Source organism: Hydra vulgaris, chromosome 14 (assembly GCF_038396675.1).
Source record: "Hydra vulgaris chromosome 14, alternate assembly HydraT2T_AEP".
NCBI classification, from domain to species: domain Eukaryota; kingdom Metazoa; phylum Cnidaria; class Hydrozoa; order Anthoathecata; family Hydridae; genus Hydra; species Hydra vulgaris.
Window position 1 is genome coordinate 34,798,858 of NC_088933.1, and position 23,846 is coordinate 34,822,703.

A 23,846-nucleotide genomic window follows, 5' to 3' on the forward strand; every position below is an offset into this window, starting at 1 on the left:
TGCCGCCCCTTGTTCTCTATAAAAATATTCGTGAAAGCAGAAAGTTGCAGTGATCGTTGATCATTGCAACTTTCTGCTGTTGTGCGTGTTGTGCTGACCAACACCAAGACTCCAAGCTTAAAGCCAAGGTCGAGACCAATACAGTTGAATGTGAGTCTCAAGACATCTTGAGACCAAGACTTTATTCTGAAGACATACATCTCTGCTTCGTTTTACATTAGCTGTCGGAAGTACTAGTTCAAATATGTAAAGCATAACTGAAAACAAACTTTGCTGCTTAGTATAAATAAACTGATGTTATTATCAACATTGATTGTTTCAAAAGTTGAATATTGACATAAATTAAACAAAGTTAGGAAATGAGGGACTTTAAATAGTTTTGCATGACTATTAATGCCAGACAATTGCAAAATTTATGATAAATTACAATTGTTCCGTTTTAAATTTATTTTCTCTTGAATGTTTTTTATTCAAAAAAAAAAGTGTAAAAAGGAAATGTTAAAAATTGAGACATTTGTCTTAAATGTCTGAGACACTTGATACAATTCAAAATGAGACAAAACAAAAAAATGTCTTATTATAACATATCAAACATTAGTTTTAAACACTGATTGAGACTCTCAATTATGTCTTTATTGTTTATTTTAGATTATAAAACATTATTTATGCTGTAAATTATATTTAGTACTTTGCATAATGTTTTATAATTATAATCATGTTCAATAAAAAAAACACCTTATATGTTTTAAATTAAGAACTAATAATCAATTTTTTATATCTAATCGATAGATTTATACTACTTTAATATCCGAACACACAACATGTAGAATAAAGTATTCAAAAAATTTTGGCAAAAATTCTGTGTGGTTATATTTTTTGCATAATATAGAAAATCAATTTGAAAAATGTGAGAAATGCAACAAAGATAAAGTCAAAAGCCAGTAACAATGGAATACATCAAGAACAAATCATGAAACTGACTTCCTAAAAAGAAAATAGCCCAAAGATGCAGCATTATCATTGGTTCTGTTTCCGATTTTTTAGCTTGACTGCCATGACAAAGTGCACTCTAGCAGGTTCATCACAACAGCTGAATTGAGAAAGTTACTAGAAGCCTATGGGTCTGTTGTTTCAAAATCAGCAACAACAATTTGAAATATGGTAGTCAATTATGCAAACATAATCAGAGTTATGGTCAAATTAAAGTTCACTTACCTCTGGTCCCAAGAAATGAAATTCAGTTTCACATTAGATGCGTGGGGATATTAACAAAAAATCACAGATATTTAAACCTAATGGTATATTTATTAATATATAATATCGAGAATAAACTTTAATAAAAAAGTGAGACGTTTGCATTTTGCCATTAAACATCTTGTACACCCAGTTAAATGCCATGCATTGTGCATAGCATTTAACTGGGTGTACAAGACGTTTTGTAAAAAAAACCATCAACTTCTGTCAAAAAATCTTGAAAGGAATCTGTAATGAAAAGAATAGCAGTGATAGTGACAATGACGATGAAAAAGGTAAGAGAACTAAAGATGATAAAAACGAAACCAATAATAACCAAAAAATCTTTACTGGTATGTTCAAAGGATGAGACTAGTGAACTGACTGATGAACTGCGGTTCTGACTGATGAATATGTGGTAGTGGTGTAGTGGTAGAGCACTTGCCTCATAAGTGAGGTCTGACTTCAATCCCCACCATGTCCCTGGTAGTACCGCACTCAACTCGTTCCTCCATACAGCAGCCTCGTTTGTCAATGTTTGTGTTTTGGAGTTATAGAGTTAAGAGAGAGTTGTAACCACAACTAAAAGTAGCCTCCCGAACTGGCTTTCATGGCCTTGAGGAGGTGAATTAAAATAAAATAAAATAAAAAAACTGCAATCGTTAATCGCTAAGGTGTGCACCACTGTGAAATTGATTCGCTGTTCTCTAACAAAAAATAATCAAACAATTCAAAAATACACAGTATTAAATTGTTTACATACAGAAACATTTTGCAAAAGAAATAAAAGCACAAATTAAAGTCTTTAAATTTTATATAAAAGAAAAAACTATATTGAGCAACTAAAATTTTTTACTATTGACTTGAGAAAAAAAATTAAATATGATAAAAGTATGATAAAAAGTGTTTAATTTATTCAGAGAAATTATTTTAGAGCTTTTGTTGCTAATTTAAATTAGGGGTGCACCAATGCATTGGCATCAACCTGCCGATGCATCGACCATTTAGCCGATGCATTAGGATTGACATCGGTCTTGTTAACCATCAGCCAATGCTGATTGTTTTGAAAAATTAGTTGCTTTTTTTTTCTTTGCTTCCAACACGGTTGAAAGCAACCACTAATTAGAGTTGGAAGTTACTGGAAGAGAAAAGATGAAGTTTATAGAGCAAGATAATAATTGACAGACAACTTAAAAGATTGCAAACTATATGAATGAGGAAAGCAAGATAAAGGAAGCGAATTCCAAAGAACTAATATTCAAGGAAAAAAACTAGACAAATAAGAGTTTTTGGAGCACTTAGGAACTGTCAGAGAAAAAGAATGAGACTTGATTGAATGACAAGTTACACGAGAATGAATTTTAGTAGATGGCGCAAGAGACACTAGCTCTTTAGAGCAGCATCTCTTGCGCCATCTACTAAAATGTCCATTATAGTATTTGTAGAAAAGAGAAAGAGAAGCAACATTACAACAATGTGATAATGGTTGGAGATTGGCTGCAAGAGCAGGTTCAACTATGTTTACAATGTGTTTTTGCACCTTGTCTAAAAGAGAAAGGGCGTCATTAAAAGATCCGCCCCAGATATGGCAACAGTATTCCATACAAGGCCAGATTTGAGATTTATAGAGATAGAGAATAGATTCCAGAGTAAGAAAGTGTTGAGCTCGATAAATAGATGCAACCTTAACAGATGCTAATTTCGCAACGGATTTGATATATGGTTTCCAAGAAAGATCAAAAGTAAGAGTTAATCTTAGAAGATGAAGGGTAGATGACTCATAGAGTACATTACTGTCATAAATATAGAGAGATTAAATTATTGCGATATTGATTGGCTGAAAAATTGAGTATTATCTGAATCACCAGCCACTGTGAGCCCCATGCTGTAGCAGAAGTGAGATACTTTTCAAGCTTAAATGCCCCCTCCAATCAGAGAATGTTGGCTTCTTATCATGATAAGAGTAAATGGTAGCATCATCAGCAAACAATGCCACCTTAGGTGTGAGAATATCTGGAAGATCAACCTGTTTTACGGCTAAATCAGGTAGAACGCAACTAGTGGAATCAAGAGATAATATTGATGAAAAGTTCTAAGCAAACAAATCAGCTTTGTCTTTAGGTGAGGTGCCAAAGTCTAAACCATACAAGAGAGGTGGAATAACAGATTTGCCATTATTATTGATGTTATTAAATATTCTCCAGAAATCACAAGAGCCTAATTTTTGTGATGAAATAGGAGATTTCATGACCTGAGAATAGCGGGCTTTGGCGTTGGGCAAAACCTTTTTACAATGGTTTCTAGCAGAAATAAACAGACACCTGTTTTCTGGAGAATTGTTTTGCTGATAGATATGGAAGTAACAGTTTCGATTTGGAATTTGCAGCAGCACAATGTGAGGAAAACCATGGAGAAGAGTAAGGCTTGACCTGGAATTGTCGAGAGGGAATAAAAGATTCCATGCCAGCCTGAACCCACGAAGTTTTGTAAGAAGCACATTTGTCAGCAGGAAGACGAAAGATTTCCACCCAAGGGCCACCGAAGAAAATCATAAAAAGAGGCCCAGTCAGCTTTAAGGTAGTTGTAAGAAGTACAATGATAGGGGGATTCAGATGATGAAGAAGGATGAGATAATAGTTTAAGAGAGATCAAACTGTGATCAGAAGCATCTAAGGGTGAATGTGGAGAAACTGAGCAATGACTAGGATCAGAAACAAGGCATAAGTCGAGTAGAGAAGGTAAATGATTCGGGTTGTCTGGAAAGTGAGTTGGAAAGTAGACTATTTGAGTTAGGGATTGAGAAAGGCAAAAGTATAACTACGCCATAAACGAAATTGCATTTATGAGCCTAACTTATTATATAGACATATCCGCAACCACTAAACCTTTAAATACTTTTTGAACTTTTTATCAGGATCTCTCTGCATTTACTGTCTATTTATAATTTAGGAAAGCAATTATATGACTTATGGATACAAAAACTATACAAAAATTAGTTTAAATTCAAGAAATGTAAATGTGATGGAAAATTTAAAAAAACATTTTGTGCCAGATGTTCTTCTTTTTATTTTGTAAAATTTACAAATTGCTTTGAACGTTTATTTTCATCTATATAAAAATATTCTATTACCTTTTAGTTGCTTTGCTTACTGTTGATTTATTTCTTATTTAATTTTATTTCTAAGTTTAATTTCTAGAATAAGTGATAAACAATAAACAATAATTTTTATTTACTCAACTAGATTATTTATTTGTCGAGAAGGAAACAGTAATAGCAGAGATAATTGAGACGAGTTCCCTTTGTACCAAAGTACTACTCATACGCTAAGCAGAGCTGGGATTTGAACCTAAAACTTAACAGGGGGGAAACTTAACATTCTGAACTTTAACAGGGCTCTAGCCAACTGACTATTTGGGTCAGAAATTTATACATATATATAAATTTGTAACTTCTAAGAAATAAACTTAGAAATAAAATTAAATACAAAATAAATCAAAAATGAATAAAGCGACTAAGCATTAAGCAAATTTTAGCAAATAAGTAAGCATAAAAATTAAACAAACTTTACCAAATAAGATAGCATTACAGTTGACTGTTAACATTATATTTGAAAATAAATCCTAGTTTACCTATTAGTAAAAAATGCCTTGGCATCGGCCTGTACCAATCCGCATTGGAAATATAAATGGCTCAAGAAAAGCAAAAATCATGTAAAATGTTTATTTTGCCATCATTAGACATCAATTAAGGAGAAATATCATTTAACACTTTCCTGATTGATCAACAACTTTAGAAGCTGCAATATATTTACTAGTAAATGATTTATCTTTTTCTGCAGTCAAGGATAAGTGGAACATTTTTGCTAGTTTTCTCTTGATTTTTTATGTAGGACATCTTTTATGACATTAAAATTGAAACATTAAAATTAAAGAAACTTCAAAAAAAAAAGTTTCAAGCAATTTTTAAAAGTGTTCAAATGCTGTTCACAATTTAGACACAAAGTATGGACTTTACAAACAAAATACTATTTGTTACACCAAACTATTTCTTTTTTAGAATTTAAAGTATCAAACTAAATCAAATCAAATAATTTTATATAAATAACTTAATATTCTGCAATAATAAGCATAAACCAAACCATGAAAAAAAATACTAAACCTTTTAAACAGCATTACATCATTGTAGTATGTGTGTGTGTGTGGGGGGGGGGGGTGATCTTAAGGAATTATCACATTTTTGATTGTCAAAAAACAAAACAAACAATGTTGCAAACAGTCACTTTTTTGGCTGTCAAAAAACAGCAACGAAGAGAATACTAATAGTATACCAGTTTAAAAGAGATTAAAATAATAAATTTGATAAGATATATTTTTGTTATATTCAATGCATGTAATTTGCAGTACTTGAACTAAACTAGACTATACTAGACTGAGCAATGAAATGCCATAGAGAAATATGAAACATTTCCATTGAAAAAAATTTTATATAAAAGAAAATAAGTAATAACAACAAAGAAAAACAAACATATGTTCAGAAAAAATACAGATTTAATTTGAGAAGAAAAAGCTTATACACCAATCATATTCAACAGTAATTTTCTCATTAAAATATACCTAAAACAAAACCCAAATACAAAAGTTTTACTTTAAAACAAATATACATATGTATAGATATATCAATATTTAAAATGAATAAATATAAAATGATAGGAGGCATAAGATAAAGAAAAACATTTTTTCTTTTCTGTGATTTATGTCGTGGTGATAATAAACTTCTCCTCAGAATCAGGTTTATTATTACCAGCATTTCTAAGAGGCTCAGCACCAATACCTAGCTTATCCCGTCAGATAAACTTTATCGCCATTTATGCTTCACCCCGATATCAATAATAAGCTGTAGAAAGGTATAAGATTTATAAAAAATATTTTCTAAAAAATAACTAAAGAGTGAAGTTTTAAATTTCGAGAGTGACTCAAGAGATTTTAATTGGGAAGGGAGATTGTTCCATGTTTTTGTACTTTATTATCATATGGAGCCATGATTCATATTTTTGTTAAAATTTTTTAGGTGATTTACTAATTAAAAGAAAGTCAATGTCCTCCGCAACATGAAAGGCAGAAAATTTATAAAAATGTGTTAATTTATCATTTCTTGGAGAAATACTTATATTCTAATAAATATTTAAAACAAAAAATTTTTAGTCATATTTTTTATTTAAAATTGTTTCCAAATTATTTTTGATTAAACTTTTTTTATAACAAATAAAAAAGATATTATATTGAGCTGTGGTTTATATCAAAATAACTATAAATAGCTATTTTGATATAAACCACACATTTATTGCTTTTTGTATCTGATCAGCACAACGTAGTAGTATACAAAAAGCAATAAACGTGTGGTTTATATCAAAATAACTATTATTAGTTTTGAGTAAAAAATTTGACAAAACTAAGCCATGACTCTTACAGATAAAGTGTTTTATTTGAAAAGTGAGGAGGAAAAATGTTAAAAAAATCTTCTCAATCATAGTGTCAGCTATAAAGAATTAGATTTATAAAAACTTTTAGCACAAAAAAAGTAAAAATAATAACCTTGTACTTCTCAACTTTAATCAGTTCTTCTTTATATGATAGTTGAAAGCTTTTGTACAGTTCATCTAAATCTTGCATGCTTTTTTGAACATCCTATAAAATAAATATTGTTTGTGGTAACTATAAATTTGATGCCTTCTTTTCTCTATTAGCGCTATTTTTGTTATTATATTTGGTTTAATTTATTCTTTTATTACTTGAATTTAGAATTATTATTATTATCATTATCTTTAAAAAATAATAACAATAATATATTATTATTATCACTATTAGTATTATTGTGATTACTATTATTATATAAAAATATTTAAATAAATTTAACATATAATAATAACATATAAATATAATATACAAGTATATAAATATATATATATATATATAAATTTATATATATATATATAAATTTATATATATATATAAATTTATATATATATATATAAATTTATATATATATATATAAATTTATATATATATATAAATTTATAAATATATATATATAAATTTATATATATATATATGTATATAAATTTATATATATATATATTAATTTATATATATATATTAATTTATATATATATAAAAATATATATATATATATTTATATATATATATATATATTAAATTTATATATATATAAATTGTGTCTTAATGCAAAAGAAACTGAACTAATCTTTTTTTCATCTTCTAGAAAAAAACACAATCAAAACAACAATTCTAAAATTAAAATTAAAATTAATAATAAACGGTTATATACTACAAAAGTTATTAAATATCTCAGAGTTTTGATCGACTGCAATCTCTCGTGGAATTTTCATATTGATGAGCTACGCGAGAAACTAATTCGCACTTTCAATAATTCATCATTATGTCGATAAATTCACACTAAAGAATATTTACTGTGCATTAATTTTATTGCATCTTAGTTACTGTTGTCAAATTTGGGGTCAAAATGGCAACTATCACATCAAAAAATTGATGTCCTCTTAAAGTCAATCCATAAGAATTATAAACTTCCAACCTTTTAAGTCAGAAACATCAGAATCTTTCAAAAAACTAAAAATTTCTACCTTTCCAGCGCTTGTAAAATTTGCTTATCTTCTTTTTGTTTTTGACTCTCTTAATAAAAATTTACCTTCTTCTATAACAGACTTTTTTACAGAAAGTAGAATAATACATACATACTCTACTAGAAACATATATAATGGAAAAATTAGTGTACCATCATTTAAAACTCAGAAGTATGGTAAACATTCTGTTGTCTATCAGTGCATTCGTGAATGGAACAAGAGTCTTGTATGCATAGTGAATGAGTTCAAAAAACTACAAATCCAAACAACTTTATCAACTTTTTTTAATTTAAAACAAAATCAATTTTAAAAAAGTCTGAGAACAATTTTATTCTAACTTATTGACATGATTTTCACTTAAAATTTTATTAAAAATATACTCTTATTTTCTTTAATTATGATTACAACTATTATCATTAACTTCTTGTTTGTTTATTTTTTATTACTATCATCAAAGAATGATTTTTAAATGTTTACTTTGCTTATGTGTGTTAGTTCTCTCATGTATGTTCTATGTGTTCTATGTGGGTATGCTTATTATTAATCATATTATATTTAAGAACTGGTGTCACGCCTTTGATTAGAATTCTGTTTGAGTGACACCATCCTTATCAATCACTTAGTTATTATTAACAAATACTTATAATTAGATTACTCATTATTATATCATTTTATATCATTTTCATTTATATATATATTTTCATATATATATATATATATATATATATATATAAATATATATATATATATATATATATATATATGTATATATATATATATATATATATATATATATATATATATATATATATATATATATATATATATATATAGGACTATAAAATAGTCGATGTAGCAACACTCCGCACATGATTTACAGATAAAACATTTTATTAAAAAAAAGAAAAAGAAAAACATTGTTTATATTGTTAAAAACATTCAGAATGTTTTTAAAACATCCAGAATATTTTTAAAAACATTCTGGTTAATTATATTTGCGTTTTTGTGGTTTTTTTAAAAAAGATTAATTTATAATTAAATTAATGGTTTTGATTTTCGTCCAACACGCAAATGTTGGGCGAAAGTCAAAAGTAATTAAAAGTGACATATGTGTTGGCGTAAGAATCACAAACTACAGAACTATATATATATATATATATATATATATATATATAGAGAGAGAGAGAGAGAGAGAGAGAGATATTGATAGACATATACATATATATATAAATTTATTTATATACATATATAAATATCTATATCTATATATATATAAATATGTATATATATAAATATATATATACATATATATATATATAAATATATATATACATATATATATATATATATATATATATATATATATATATATATATATATATATATATATATATATATATATATATATATATATATATATATATATATATATATATATATATATATATATATATATATATATATATACCTATATATAGAGGAAGTTCGTGTACCTAGGGCCACCCCACTTTATTTGAAATCTAAAAAGTTTTAAGTTATGCTTTTCAGTCAGGGGATTAGTTTTAAAAAAAAATTATTGGCTTTCAAATCCCAATAAACATAAATTTAAAAATTGTAAACTTTTTGACGTCACATTTTACCTCTCCGAAAATTCATATAAGCCTTTTAAAAAACCAAACAAGGAATCATTGTATATTAATATTAACTCAAATCATCTACCTTAAATTCTAAAACAAATCCGAATTTCAATTAATAACAGGCTAAACCAAAACTTCTCTAATGAAAATGTATTCAATTCCTCTTAACAAATATTTGAAGATGCCCTTAAATAAAGTGGTTTTGAAAATTTTGAACTAAAATTTGACCCTGAAAAAAAGAATACAAAAAAGGGAAATAGAACAAGAAATGTAATTTGGTTCAACCCCCCATATAGCAAAAATGTTTCCACTAACATAGGAAAAGTGTTTTTAATATTAGTCAATAAGCATTTCCCGCCCTCTAATAAATTACAATAATAAATAAAATCAAAACTTTTATAATAATAAATTCAAAATTTTTATAATAATAAATACAAAAAGAAAATCAAAATTTTTAATCAAAATACAATTAAAGTTAGCTACTGTTGTACATAAAATATGGAAAGAATTATAAAAGGTCACAATAATGCTTTATTACACAAAAAAGAAATCCTATATGAAAAAACTACAGAAAATTGTAATTGTAAACAAAAAAACTATTGTCCAATGAGTGGAAGTTGTTTATCCAAAAATAGGTATATAAATGTGATGTTTCCTCTGAGAATGTACCTGATAAACAATATATTGGCATAACAGAGGGTGAATGGAAAAAACATTTTGCCAATCATAAGCAATCCTTTAAAAATAAAAAATTCAAAAGACACCATGCTGTCAAAATATGTATGGGAATTAAAAGATAAAAATATTGATTATTTTATACTGAATTGGTCCATACTTAAAACAGCATCTGCATATAACAATATTTCTAAAAAATAAATACTATGCCTACAAGAAAAACTTGAAATTATTACACATGCAAACCAAGAATGTTTATTAAACAAAAAATCAGAATTGATTTCTAAATGCAGGCACAAAAAAAAAAAAATAATAATTACATTAACCCCCCCCCCTCCTTTATAAAAATTTTTTTTTAAAAAAGCAAAAGTAATTAATTCTAAAGAATTCTTTTTATAATAGTGTCAGCATATTCCACAAATAGGAGAAAATTTACAGTAGTTAAGACATTTGCGACCTGTAATTTAATTTTTGGTATAAATTGAAGTTTTATTAATTTGATCATTTCTGCAACAATCTATAGAACTATATATATATATATATATATATATTTATATATATATATATATATATATATATGCACAGTACTGTATATATATATATATATATATATATATATATATATATATATATATATATATATATATATATATATATATATATATATATATATATATATATATATATATATATATATATACAGTACTGTGAATAAGTTTTAGACCACTAGTATAATTAGACGTATTTACAATTTTTTTCTATGTAATTTTTTAAAGCGTACTTAAGTTTAATAATATATAAGAAAAGTTGAAAGAATATATTATTTTGAATAAATAAACAAAATTGGTGAGGAAACATGAGGGATTTGCTTGTTTATTTATTAAAATGATGTGTCATAACAACTACATCCAAAACAGGATATTCGAAGAATGCTGTTACAGAAATCAGAGAAACTGGCTCCCTTAATAATAGAAAAGTGGTAGACCTCCTAAGCTAACAAAAGATGACAATAAATATTTAAAAACCCTATCTTTAAGAAATACAAAAAAAGCATTAACCGAGCTGGCAAAAGACATTAACACAGCAACTGGGAAAAATGTTAGCTCTTCTTTTATTCGACGGTACCTACTTAAATCGGGATTAAGAGGGTGTGCGCAATTTGAAAACCATTATTACAGTGTGGCAATAAAGAAAAACGACTTAAACATGCAAAACAACACAAAGATGGGCCCAGGAAATGTTTAATTGGGGTCTGTACATCGATGAGTTCAAATTCAAAATTTTTGAAACAAAAGGACGCCAATATGTTTGAAGAAGAATTGAAGAAGCCCATCACCGAGTGTTTAAACCCTACTATGTGTTTAAACACAGAGGAGGCTCTTTACAAGTTTGGGGCTGTTTATCTTCATCTGGAGTAGATGATTTGATTAAAATAGGATGGCGACTTACCACGGAACGTTATGTGGATATCCTAAGGCACCATGCTGTATCATCCGGAATGAGACTAATAGGTCATAATTTTATTCTGCAGAGGATGGCACAACATACCCCAGGATTTTATAACTAACTTGTATGAATCTATTCCCTGGCAAATATTGTCTGGGATTGAGGATATATATATATATATATATATATATATATATATATATATATATATATATATATATATATATATATATATATATATATATATATATATACATATACATATATATATAAAATATATTAATATATTTCCTAACGACTCTATAAACATTGAAGACAATAAACTTTTCTATTAAGACCGCTTTTTCTTTTAATCTTAAATCAGTCTTAAACCCAGTAAATCTTATGGTCCTGAATCTTTTAGAATTTGTAAATGATTAGAGTATTGCACTAGACAAACATCTAACAACAGATGTTGTTTGTATTGACTTTCAAAAGGCATTTGATTCTGTATCTCATCCTAAATTATTAGCCAAACTTGCTCTGTATAATATAGGAAGTAATTTATTAAATTGGATTGCCGCATTTCTTACCAATAGATGTCAACAAGTTAAGATTGGAAGTTTGCTATCAAACTCAACTCTCATTGTTAGCAGTGTTCCTCATGGTAGCCTGTTTGGTCCAACATTATTTTAACTATATATCAATAATTTAACTGCTACAGTTAACAACCTTGATTGCTTTTAAAACTTTATGCCAATGACATCAAGTAATAGAGTTCAATTTGCAACACGCATCATAGCAATCACTTAGTTAATGCTCTTGATAATTTTGTACTTTGGTCAGAATTAAGGCAACTACCTATTTCTGACAGAGTGTTTTCTTCATAGGATTACGCTTGGTTGAAAAAATGTATCAAATTTAACTATAACTTAGGAGATCTACTTGAACTTGGTTTTCTAATCAGAAAGATCTCAATATGTGTTATATGTTATGTTATATTATATATGTAGTGAACATATATTATAGGCCTAATATATGTTCACTACATATATTAGGCCTACAATTTATAGATATATGAATGGTCACAAATCAAACCACTGGGTTGGAAAGCTGGAAGTGAAAGAAGACCTACCTTTAATACACAAAACAGTCGCATAAAATTAAGGAAAATGTTTAATCATTTTTAAGGCTGCTCTAAGTATTATGACGTTGAATGAAAAATGTTATTTAGGTTGATTAAAATATGTTTATAAAAATTATTTTAAAACTGATTAAAAAAGGTTATGTCAAAAATTGGTTTCCTAAAATTTAGATTTCCTAAAACATAGGTTTACCTAAAACATAGCTTTACCTAAAACATAGCTTTATCTGAAACAGTTTTATCTAAAACATAGGTTAACTTAAAACACAGGTTAATTCAAAAATGTAAATTGAAAACATCTGATAAATGACAAAATAAAAACATACTTGTAATTTTATTTTATCCTGGTATTTCATTAAATGATCTAGAGATAACCTTTCAACTTTGTTTTGATCAAGAAGCGATGTTATGTCAGCATCATCTGCAATGATTTCAATACCAAGTCCGGCTGAATCTAAACAGATATTCATATTAAATTTAAAAAAATTAAAAGAAATTAAAACAAAAAATTTTTTAAAAACAAAAAAAATTATTTACCTTTTTTCTCATTTTCATTCACCTCATTATTTGTTTCATTTTCAATTTTTAATTTATTTATTTCATTATTGTCCTGAAGTTCTTCTTTTTTTATTATAAAATTTTCGTTTACTAGTGAACAAGTGTTTTCATTAAGCAACTTGTTATTATTATCAACAGAATCCAAAATGCTTTCATTAGTTATTTGTTTTTGCTTTTTAATTCCACTATCACAAAATTCATTTGAGGAATCTATAATTGTTCGTTTTAAACTTGTCTCAGTATTATTTTTTAGATGTGCACCCATTGTTTCAACACCATTAACACCACCATTAACTGTGTCTCCACCACTACCACCATAAATATAAATAACAGGTTTTGAAGTGCCTCTCAAAAGAGACTTTGTCCGATAAGTGTCAACAGAACTGTCTTCACTGTCAGAATAAACATTACTACCACATTCTGGCCCTTGAACAGTTGATGATGAATGACTATGTGTTGAAGATGATTCAACTTCAATTTTAGGGAAATCTACATGGTATGGGGGATAATCCTTCAACATAGCACTTGGACTTGGCAACTCACTCACAAAAGATTCCTTAGAAGCAAGGTTTTTGAAAAGTTCAATTAGAACTTTTTTGTTGTGAGAGAGAACTGCTAGTTTTTCTTTGAGAATCTCGCGTTGCTCAGGAACAACTGCTAATAGATTATACCGAATATCATGAGACAGTTCCCTAATAACAAAAAGAAAAATACAACCAAAGTATTTTACAACTATAATAATAAAAATATAAAAATAATATAAATATAAAAAAATGATTTTACTATTAGGGTTGCCAATTCGGATTTTTTTTTTCAAATATTCAAACTTAAACATTTTGGAGAAAAACTTTCTCTTTTTGTTGTTGTTATTTTACTAAAATATGCATAGCAAGAGTATTTAGCACAACATTTATATTAAACTGATTTTTATTGGTTTGTTTTTTATTTAATTACATTTTAGTTTGAAAAAATTTCTTTTTTTATTGGTCAAAAATATTTTTTTGACAAAAAATATTAATACTTTATCATTCAAAATTTATCATCCTTTAACAAGTTTCTTTTTTTTTTGTTGCAAGCAATCTGAGACTAGAGAAAATCATCGAATTCCCACAAATGCTTAAGAGCATTCCCCACCAGGCTAGAACAATCTCTGAATGAGATTGGTGACTATATAGGTGACTATATGGGAAAAAGCTAAAGTTGAAGAATTAGTATAAACAATTTCTCCTACAACTTACAAATAAGATCTAAAGGACCAACTTGTACTTATTTCACTCAAGAAATTTTAACTAGAATTTTTGTGAAAGACAGTACTTGAAAGCAATAAAAAAAGATTAGTCTTTTTTTAGACATTTTTTTTAGACATTTTTTTAGACATTTTTTTTAGACATTTTTTATCCCGAGTTGTCTCAAATCTCTCATAAAAGCAGAAAATGTTTCAGTGTTTATCTGTTTAGTTTGTTATTAAGTTTAAAACTAATTTAAATAATGATAACATTTACTTGCAGGCTTTGACAGGAAGGCATGCCAACGCACAACATTACATGACCACGCAAATTCTATTTTGTTTTGACAATTGGACCATACTTTTAACATGTTTTCAAAATTTAAAATTGGGCTGAAAAACATATCTAGGCTTCTAGGCCTGACTAAAAAAAATTTATTTTAAAAAAAGAAAAGAAATCTTAACAAAAGAGAAAATTTAAACATACATTGTATTTTTTTTGTTTTTTTATACTTCTTTAAAAAGTGTTTCAATAATATAACGGCTTTCAAAAACATTAGTCACTTTTTATTAAACTAAATTTTTTTAATCATCTCAAGTGTACTAACTTTAATGATTCTTATATAAAGTTCATTAAACAGGCTTGGACAGGAATGGCGTGCGATCAAACGTTATTGCTGAACATGCAAATGATTTTTTTTTTACTACTTGACCACGACTGTTTAGACGTTTTGATGATTTAAACATTTCAGAAATGCGCTAAAAAAAGAAACGCTAAGCTAAACAGTTTAGCTTTTTCAAGTGTTTTTTATAAGTCTGAAAACTATGAAAAAATTTAAAAAAACTGTAATAGAAAACAATTCCTCACGAAAAAGAAAATATTTAAGCTTTAAAATTAAACTCAAAAAACTCGAACACAAAGCGAAATTTACTTTTTGTTACATTTTTAATTGCGTTTGAAATAAATTACTTTAAACTTATCTTTTGAAATGTTTTATTAAATTTACGCAAAACGCTTTTACAAATTATTTCTAATGATTGTTTAATACATGAACAAATTTTTTTAAATTGTTGTTTATTTAAAAAGTGAAGTTAAATTATTGAAATGAAAAAAATACAAGATTTTTAAATTGCATAAACATTTTTTTGAAAAAGTTGCACAAAAAAAAATTTGAATAGCGTAGTTTTTTAAAATAGTAATTTTTAATCATTTTTCATCATAAGTCAAGTTTAAAAAAAAAGGCTTTTAAACAACTTTTTGTAAAAATGGAAAATGGAAACAAAAAAAATAAACCAATTAAATCATTCCATTGCAGTGGGAAGAATTAATTAAACTTGTTCATAATTTAAAGTAATTAGAAAAAGTTTTTCTAAATACTTAAAATTATGAACAAGTAGAAAAATTTATGATAAATTTAAACATTTGAAACATAATCTTTTTGAAAAGATTATGTTTCAAATGTTTAAATTTATCATAAAAAAAACTCATTTGGAAAGTACTTTAGTTACTAGTTTGAACGGCCTTAAAGCAACACAACAATGGTTACTAATGGTTACAAACTTTAACAAGTTTTTGCTAATCAAAACTTTTATTTCTGTTTGAACTTCCAAAAAAAACATTTCAAAAAGGGGCGATTGAGCTGTTCTACCTTGTCCTCGAGTCTTATATCTTTTTCTTTGCCAAATGTTTTAACAATATTGACTGTGAATCATGACTAAGCAATCTAAAGGTGATCTACAAAATATTTTTACAATTATTCTAATTTTTGTCACAAGTTCTTGAAATTCATGTCAATATTGGTACCTTTATCAGATATTTAAATATTTTGAAAATATTTAAAAGAATTTTTGTCTTTTTTTATGCTGTCTTCATTATCTGATGATTAACAGATTTAACAATATCACCAATTTGATTGTAATATAGAGTGATTTTTTTTGAAAAGCATATTGACACAGATAAATAGCATATTGTGATATATTTGATGTTCAGATTTGTCATAGCTAATTTTTTTATAAAGCTGTCTCCATCAGTAACCGAGGCAACAACACCTTTGTTTAAATTTTACTAAATATAGACCAAAGATATAAATATCTTTGATAACTTTGAAAGTTTTATGTTTTAAATGAGCAAAAGGTTTGAACATTCAAATCTAAAATGTGTAAATGGGCAGCCCTAGTTAAAATACTTCTCTAAAAAATTTTATTAACAAACAAATTATAGAATTGAATGCTCAGCTATTAACTTATCAACAAATTATTAGATAAACTCTGTCAAATAAATTATTCTATCAAATAAATCAATTAATAAACTTTGTAATTAAAAAAAAAATGAGTATTTTAGAGTACCTAATTCTGAACAATTAAAAAATATATATTTTCATCTATATAAGATGAAATACAAACAACTCAAATTCAACATTTGATGTTTATTTAGACATATAGTGAAAATATAAAATATAGAATTGAACACTTTTCCAAGTATAAAAAGTTTAAAAATAAAATAACTTATAAAAACATTTTAAGTATTATACCCTCCAGTTGCTAATTGGATTCTATCTTGTATAACTTGACGAGCTTTATCAGTCCAATTTTCCTCAGAACTCCAAGGACCTTTGCAATAAAAAAATTGGAGAATAAAACATTCAAAAAATTTTAAATTTTTTTCAAGTCAAAAAAGCAGTAAATACCATGATCTATAGGGTATGGTTTCAGTCCATCAAGTTCAAGAAGCCTTCCTTTGTAAGGTATATAACTGACGAAATGAAATGCTTCCATTGAACGAGTTGCAGTAGACACACTTTTCATTCTTTCAAGTTTACGAAAATCTGGACTTAAAGTAAACATAGCAATATCAAAAGCAAAGTTAAAGATAATAAATTTTTTTTTTAAAAATATCTTTTAAAAAGGTTTTAAATGGCTTGAAATTTGTATCAAGGTAAAAACATTTTTATAATTCCACAATACCTTCCATGATTATTATGAGCAATTCCAATGTTTCTAAAATTACTGATAGCGAGTCCTTTTGTCTAAAATATAAACATAAATTTTGAATACATGGTGGCCATGACTTTCTTGGTTATAATATAAATCTATATTTCCTTTGATAATCTGTTTTTTTTACCTACAATACAGATTATGAATATAAAAACAATACAACAAGAATGCAAATAATATATGATTGCTATTATAATACGATAGCTATGATGAATATAGCAAATATTATTTAGTAAACTTTCAAACTGACCTCAGAATCAAACCCTTTTGTTGAATCTCGAAGTTGTTTCAATGTATGACCAAGATTGAGGTCTGGAATATTTAATAATACACTAAGCAGAGCATGAGATGCACAAGAATTTGGAATAACCTAAAATCAAATAAAATAAAGATTTTAAAAAATCAAGCAAATAATTTATAATAATTAAAAGGTAAAAAAATAAATAAATAATGGCGCATGGTAGTAATGGTATGTAACTTTGATATCAAGCATATTCTGTAAATTCAGTTCATCTTTAGTGTTTTTTACCTTATTCCGATAAAACTCTTTATCTATATTTGTATTCTTTACCTGCTGGGCAAAGAACATATCTTCAATGAAACTGTCATCAAAAACAAAGTTTTCTTCAACAACTGCAGCTTTCCTTCTGGATTTACGTTCTTCTGTCCATTTGAACAAAAATATAAGACCATATACCTTTCTAAATTAACATATAAAAACATTAGACCAAATACCTTTCTAAATGAACATATAAAAATATTAGACCATATACCTTTTTAAATAAGCATATAAAAATATTAGATCATATACCATTTTAAATGAACACATAAAGCACTAAACTTAAGAATGTTTAAAACTAAAAATCAAAAACACATTGATAAAAAAAAAAAAAATTTTTATCAATGTGTTTATCTTGCAACAAATGTAGTAACAGTTAAAAGATCAATAATCAAACACTGTAAAAGTAAAATAGAACTGCGACATTAAAGGAGCCGAATGCAGAGTGACACAAAAAAAAATTTATAAAATTTTTATACAACTATTGTATTCTTTTTTTTTTTTGAGTCAGTATTTTTGACTACCGAATTCAATACAAGTTGCTGAAAAAATATTTATCTTTTATAACAATTTAACAACAATTGCAAGTTTTGATATGCAATTTATTTACAAATTTTATCAGTCCTTATAATAAAGAAATTAATTTGCTATGTACACTAGAACTATGAGAAATTTTATTAATTTTTTTGTTTACGTTTATTCGTTTTGACGTCTTTCACTTTTAAAAATGAATGCTATATTTGACATTTTTTTTCAATACTTATATAATAGGAAAATAAGAAAATAAATTTGTATTTATTTGTAAAATATATTATTTGATTAATAAATTTTGAAATGACTGAATAATTTAAATAATGAATATTGTTTCTTTAATAAATGTATTTTTATATGTCTGAAATTGTTTCTTTTATATTGCCCAATCCAACGTTAATACGACTTACAAGAGATAATGAACATAACGATTGTTTTGTTTAAAAAAATGTATTTATAAACTTAACAAAAAAATTTTAAATAGGCTCCTAAAAATTTCATTTAAAACTTTCAGTAAATTAACAATGCACTAGCTCACAAGCTTCTGGAGCATCGTCAATAACAATAGTTCATCAGGAAATAAACTACTGGGTTTAAATGCACAATTTAGAGAATCAAACAAAAGTGCAGACTATTTCAATGGGGGTAGTGAAAACAACTAATATTTAATATAGGAATTTTTTATATAAAAAAATAAATCATTATTACTAATATAAATATTAGTAATAATGACTTTATTTTTTTATATAAAAAACTCATTAGGAAAAAAAAAATTTTACAAATAAATAGCATTTAGTTTTCTTGCTTTCCTGTGCATATATAGAAATAGTAAAGTTTATCAAAAACATTTGAAAAATAAATTTTAAAATTGTCCATATTTCTAGCGCAAAAAATAAAGTGTTTCCTTAATATACTAGCTGACTAAAGTCACAAATAAATTGTATATCAAAAAATACTTTTATTTTTGTTTTATTCTTATCTGCATTTTTCCTCGACTTGTATCAATTTTGGTAATGGAAAGTAACAAACATCCTAAAAAACAAAAATATTTAGGTATACTATTTTTTTGACTATCATGGTTGCTGCTCTTTTGAGCAGCAACCATGATAGTATTTGTAGAAAAGAGAAAAAGATGAAACTTTAGGACAATGAAAAAGAAGCTCAAGCTTAGCAGATAGAGCGGGTCCAACTATGTTTACAATGTAATTTTTAGACTTTGTCTAGAAGAGAAAGAGCATTATTAGAAGAACCAGCCTAAATATGACAACAGTATTCCATACAGGGACAAATAAGAGATTTGTAGAGGTAGAGAATGGAAGCAGAAAAGAGAAAATCACAAACACAATAATAAGAAGCAACCTTAGCAGATGCTAGTTTAGCAATCGATTGTATATATGATTTCCATGAAAGGTCAGTAGTAAACAATAATCCAAGAAGACATAAAGAAGAGGACTCAGTAAGAGGATTGCCATTCATTAATATAGGAATGTTGACAGTACTATGATAGTTGTTTGCAGTAAAATAGAGTTTTTTTGGAGTTAAAATTTACAAGCCACTGTGAACTCCAATCTGTTAACAGAAGTGAGATCAGATTCAATATCGGCTGCCTGTTCTAAGTGATTGAAAAGAGAAGACTTTTTATCAAGACAGGAGTGAGTTGAGTCATCAGCAAAAAGAGCTACTTAAGATGTAAGGTTGTCAGGAAGATCATTAATGTAGATAAAAAACAAAACAGGATCAAGGATAGAACCTTAAGGTACACCAGAAGTTACTGGAAATAAAGAAGAGAGTTTGCCTTCGAGGATGACTTTAATAAAGCAGTTAGAAAGAAACGATTTGATAATCCTAAAAACTTTCCCAGATACACCATATGAAACAACCTTATGGAGAAGACCAGCATGCTAAACTTTGTCAAAAGCCTTAGATATGTCAAGAGTAATAGCCCTAGCCTTTCCAACTCTATCTAATGCACAACAAAATCTTTTAGTCACAGCAGTTTACAAGAGCATCAAACCGTATTGATTGCCTGACAGTAAGTTTTTTGACTCAAGATGGAATGTGAGAAATTTGTTTATCAAAGACTTAAAGACCTTGCTAATAACAGAAAGAAGACTGATCGGACAATAATTGTAAGGGTCAGAATGTTCTCCAGAGTTTTTGAAAATTGGAACAGAACAGATGCCATTTTCCAATTGGCAGGAAAACAAGACTCAGTAAAGCACTATTATGCTTGGTTGTGATAGGCTGAATACAAATATTCAATAAAAATTTAAATGTAAAGCACGAAAAATGCACGCTTGTTTTCTAAAGAACCAGTTAGCTTCAAAAAATTGTATGCAACTTTATATTCAAGGCTTATATTTAACCAACAACAAATCATTACCAACAAATCATCCAAACATTTAACCATAAATTTAACTTAAGGGCCATTCCCAATGAAATCATCTAGACCATGACACCCTTACGTCTCAGAATTTGTTCATTTTTACCTCACTTGCAGTCCATATTAAAAAAATAACAACTGCGAAACTTTTAGTTAAAAATACACACTTGTTTTCTAAAGAACTAGTTAGCTTCAAAAAATTGTATGCAACTTTATATTCAGGGCTTAAATTTAACCAACAACAAATCATTAACAACAACTCATCCAAACATTTAACCATAAATTTAACTTAAGGGCCATTCCATATGAAATCATCCAGACCATGACACCCTTACGCCTCAGAATTTGTTCATTTTTACCTCACTTGCAGTCCATATTAAAAAAATAACAACTGCGAAACTTTTAGTTAAAAATACACATGGGTTTCAGAATTATCGTCAGTTGAAATAATGCTGACTCATCATTTTAGTGATTATCTGAAGCGACTATAAACTTTGACATATAATATCTTCATAATGGCCTTACAATTATTGGCTTGTAAATTAATGATTTTTGGAAGTGAAATAAAAAATGTGGCTAAAAATTCAGAGTAAAAAATTTAATTATATATCATTATTTCATCTTTGGTCTACTGAAAAAATTAGATTCATCAATTGTCTCTCTAATACTTGATCGAAATTTGCTTTCAAAAATGGTATCTATTTAGAAAAATTTAAATTTTGTAAGGAAAGCAATTAAAATGTTTTTTAAAACATTTATTTAAATAAAACACCAAATAGTGTAATTTAGGGACTATTTTAGGACATTTATATTTATATGCCAAGGGAGGGCCAGGGGACTTTGACTAACTCTGCCCCCTCCCCCCAATCTCCCTGGATTTTTTTTTTTTTTTACATAAAAAATTATTAAAAATTAATATTATATAAAAATTATTAACATATATTTTTTTCAGTTTAAGTTTGAGAAACAATTTATTTTCATTATTTCAAATTGGTAAATGCTTACATCCTATTATATCAAAACAGGCATAAGTTTTGTTTTGTTCTTTTTACTTGTTTGTATTTTCTTAAAGAATGTGAATTTTATTGTTTTTACATTTTTTTGGGAGGTAATAGTATAAATAATAAACATATTCAATATGGTGAAATGTGATATTGGAAAAAGAATTAATATTCATTGCCACAAAACTGGATTTTCTAGAAAACATGGTTTTGTTCAATTCAAAGATCTTCCTTGTGAAAAACAAGAAGAAATAATATGGCGAGCAAATTTAAGGGAAAAAAATTGTTCAATAAGATATATATGTTGTTATCATGAGCAATTCTATGGGATATATTTTGAGAGAAAAATTACAAAGTGTTGCAATCCTTTTGGAACACACAAGGAAAGTAAAATAATTGCTATAAAAGGTAATCTAACATTAATTACAACAGAATTGATATGAAAATTAAAAGAAATAGAATTTATTATTTATAACAATTTTTTTATTTTTAGTTATTAAAAAAACTTAAAACAAAATTGGTTTCATAGGTAATATAAAGATTTCCCTAGACTTGGCAAAATTTTTGCAAGAAAATAATGTTAATGTAACTCCATGTTGAAAATTCTGCAGTAAGTGTTACAAAAAAGCAGTAGAAACTGATGAAGATTTAAATTCACAAGAAGAATGGGAATCAAAAAGCGAGAAAAAAATTAAGTTCGATACTACTATAGAATTGTTTGAAATTTCACCAGTCAAACTAAAGTCTTTCAAAACACAATAAATTGCCTGCAGCAAAACAAAAGTTTGAGAACACTATTAGCATATAATATTAAAGAATCTTCTTTAACAACAAAAATAAAAAGCCCAATATCAAACAACAACATTAACAATGACTATGATCTAGACATTTTAATGTATGAAATAAAATAAAAAATTTCAGAGACTGACTCTTATCGCCATAAAGTGCAAATGTTAACACTCGCACCAAAATCATGGACGCGTACAAAGATATCAAGCTACTTTGAAGTGTCTGAGTATCTTGTTCGAATTGCAAGAAAAGTTAAAAATGAGCATGGAATTCTATCATTGCCCGAAAAAAAAAACTGGAAACCCACTTTCACCAGAAACAGTTAATTTAGTGATTAACTTTTATCAAAGTGATGAATTTTCAAGAATAAAAAAGATTTCATAAGTGTTAAGAAAAACCAACATGTTAAAAAAGGTTATTGCTACTCAATCTTAATGAATTACATGTTGCGTTTAAAAAAGACTACCCTAACATCAAAGTCAGTTTGTCAAAGTTTTGTACACTTAAACCTAAATGGTGCATTACAATTAATGCGTCAGGTGCTCACGATGTATGTGTATGTATGTGTTGCCAAAATACAAAATTTCTCATTGATGCCATTAGGTGGAATAAAAGTTATATAGATTTCATGGCATTGTTTGTTCTCTTGAAAATGCAGAATATATGTTGCACCGATGCCCTGGTATTGAAGCATTAAAAACTTTTTTAGTGCAAGAGTTTATGGACCATGAGCTCTAAGAAGATATAGCATTCAAGCAATGGTAGAGTACCGATCGTACAACACTATTATTACAGTCTTTGCCACTAGATGAATTTAATAATTTATTATGTGACAGCATTGACAACCTTACTACTCATTCATATATTGCAAAAACACAAAGTAGATACTTGAAAAACTGTAAAGAAAATCTTGACCAAAACGAATGCTTAATTTTAGGAGATTTTGCTGAAAATTATCAGTTGTTCAGGATGAGGTTCAAAGTTATCACTGGAGCAAAAGTCAATGTTCACTCTTTACAATTGTACTTTATTT

The 23,846-nt window shown here is 27.0% G+C and overlaps 1 protein-coding gene across 2 annotated transcripts in view; it reads right to left on the reverse strand.

Annotated features, from left to right (window-relative positions):
• LOC100212342 (ubiquitin carboxyl-terminal hydrolase BAP1) overlaps positions 1–23,846 on the reverse strand; it is a 33,796-nt gene that overhangs the window by 5,039 nt on the left and 4,911 nt on the right. For both annotated transcript variants that reach the window (XM_065817511.1, XM_065817512.1), the window contains exons 3-10: positions 18,122–18,251; positions 17,801–17,920; positions 17,521–17,582; positions 17,244–17,386; positions 17,088–17,166; positions 13,311–14,023; positions 13,100–13,227; positions 6,826–6,918 (exon numbers count right to left, since the gene is read on the reverse strand). In XM_065817511.1, coding sequence (XP_065673583.1) covers positions 6,826–6,918; positions 13,100–13,227; positions 13,311–14,023; positions 17,088–17,166; positions 17,244–17,386; positions 17,521–17,582; positions 17,801–17,920; positions 18,122–18,251 — 1,468 coding nt within the window. The remainder of the gene's footprint in view (positions 1–6,825; positions 6,919–13,099; positions 13,228–13,310; positions 14,024–17,087; positions 17,167–17,243; positions 17,387–17,520; positions 17,583–17,800; positions 17,921–18,121; positions 18,252–23,846) is intronic.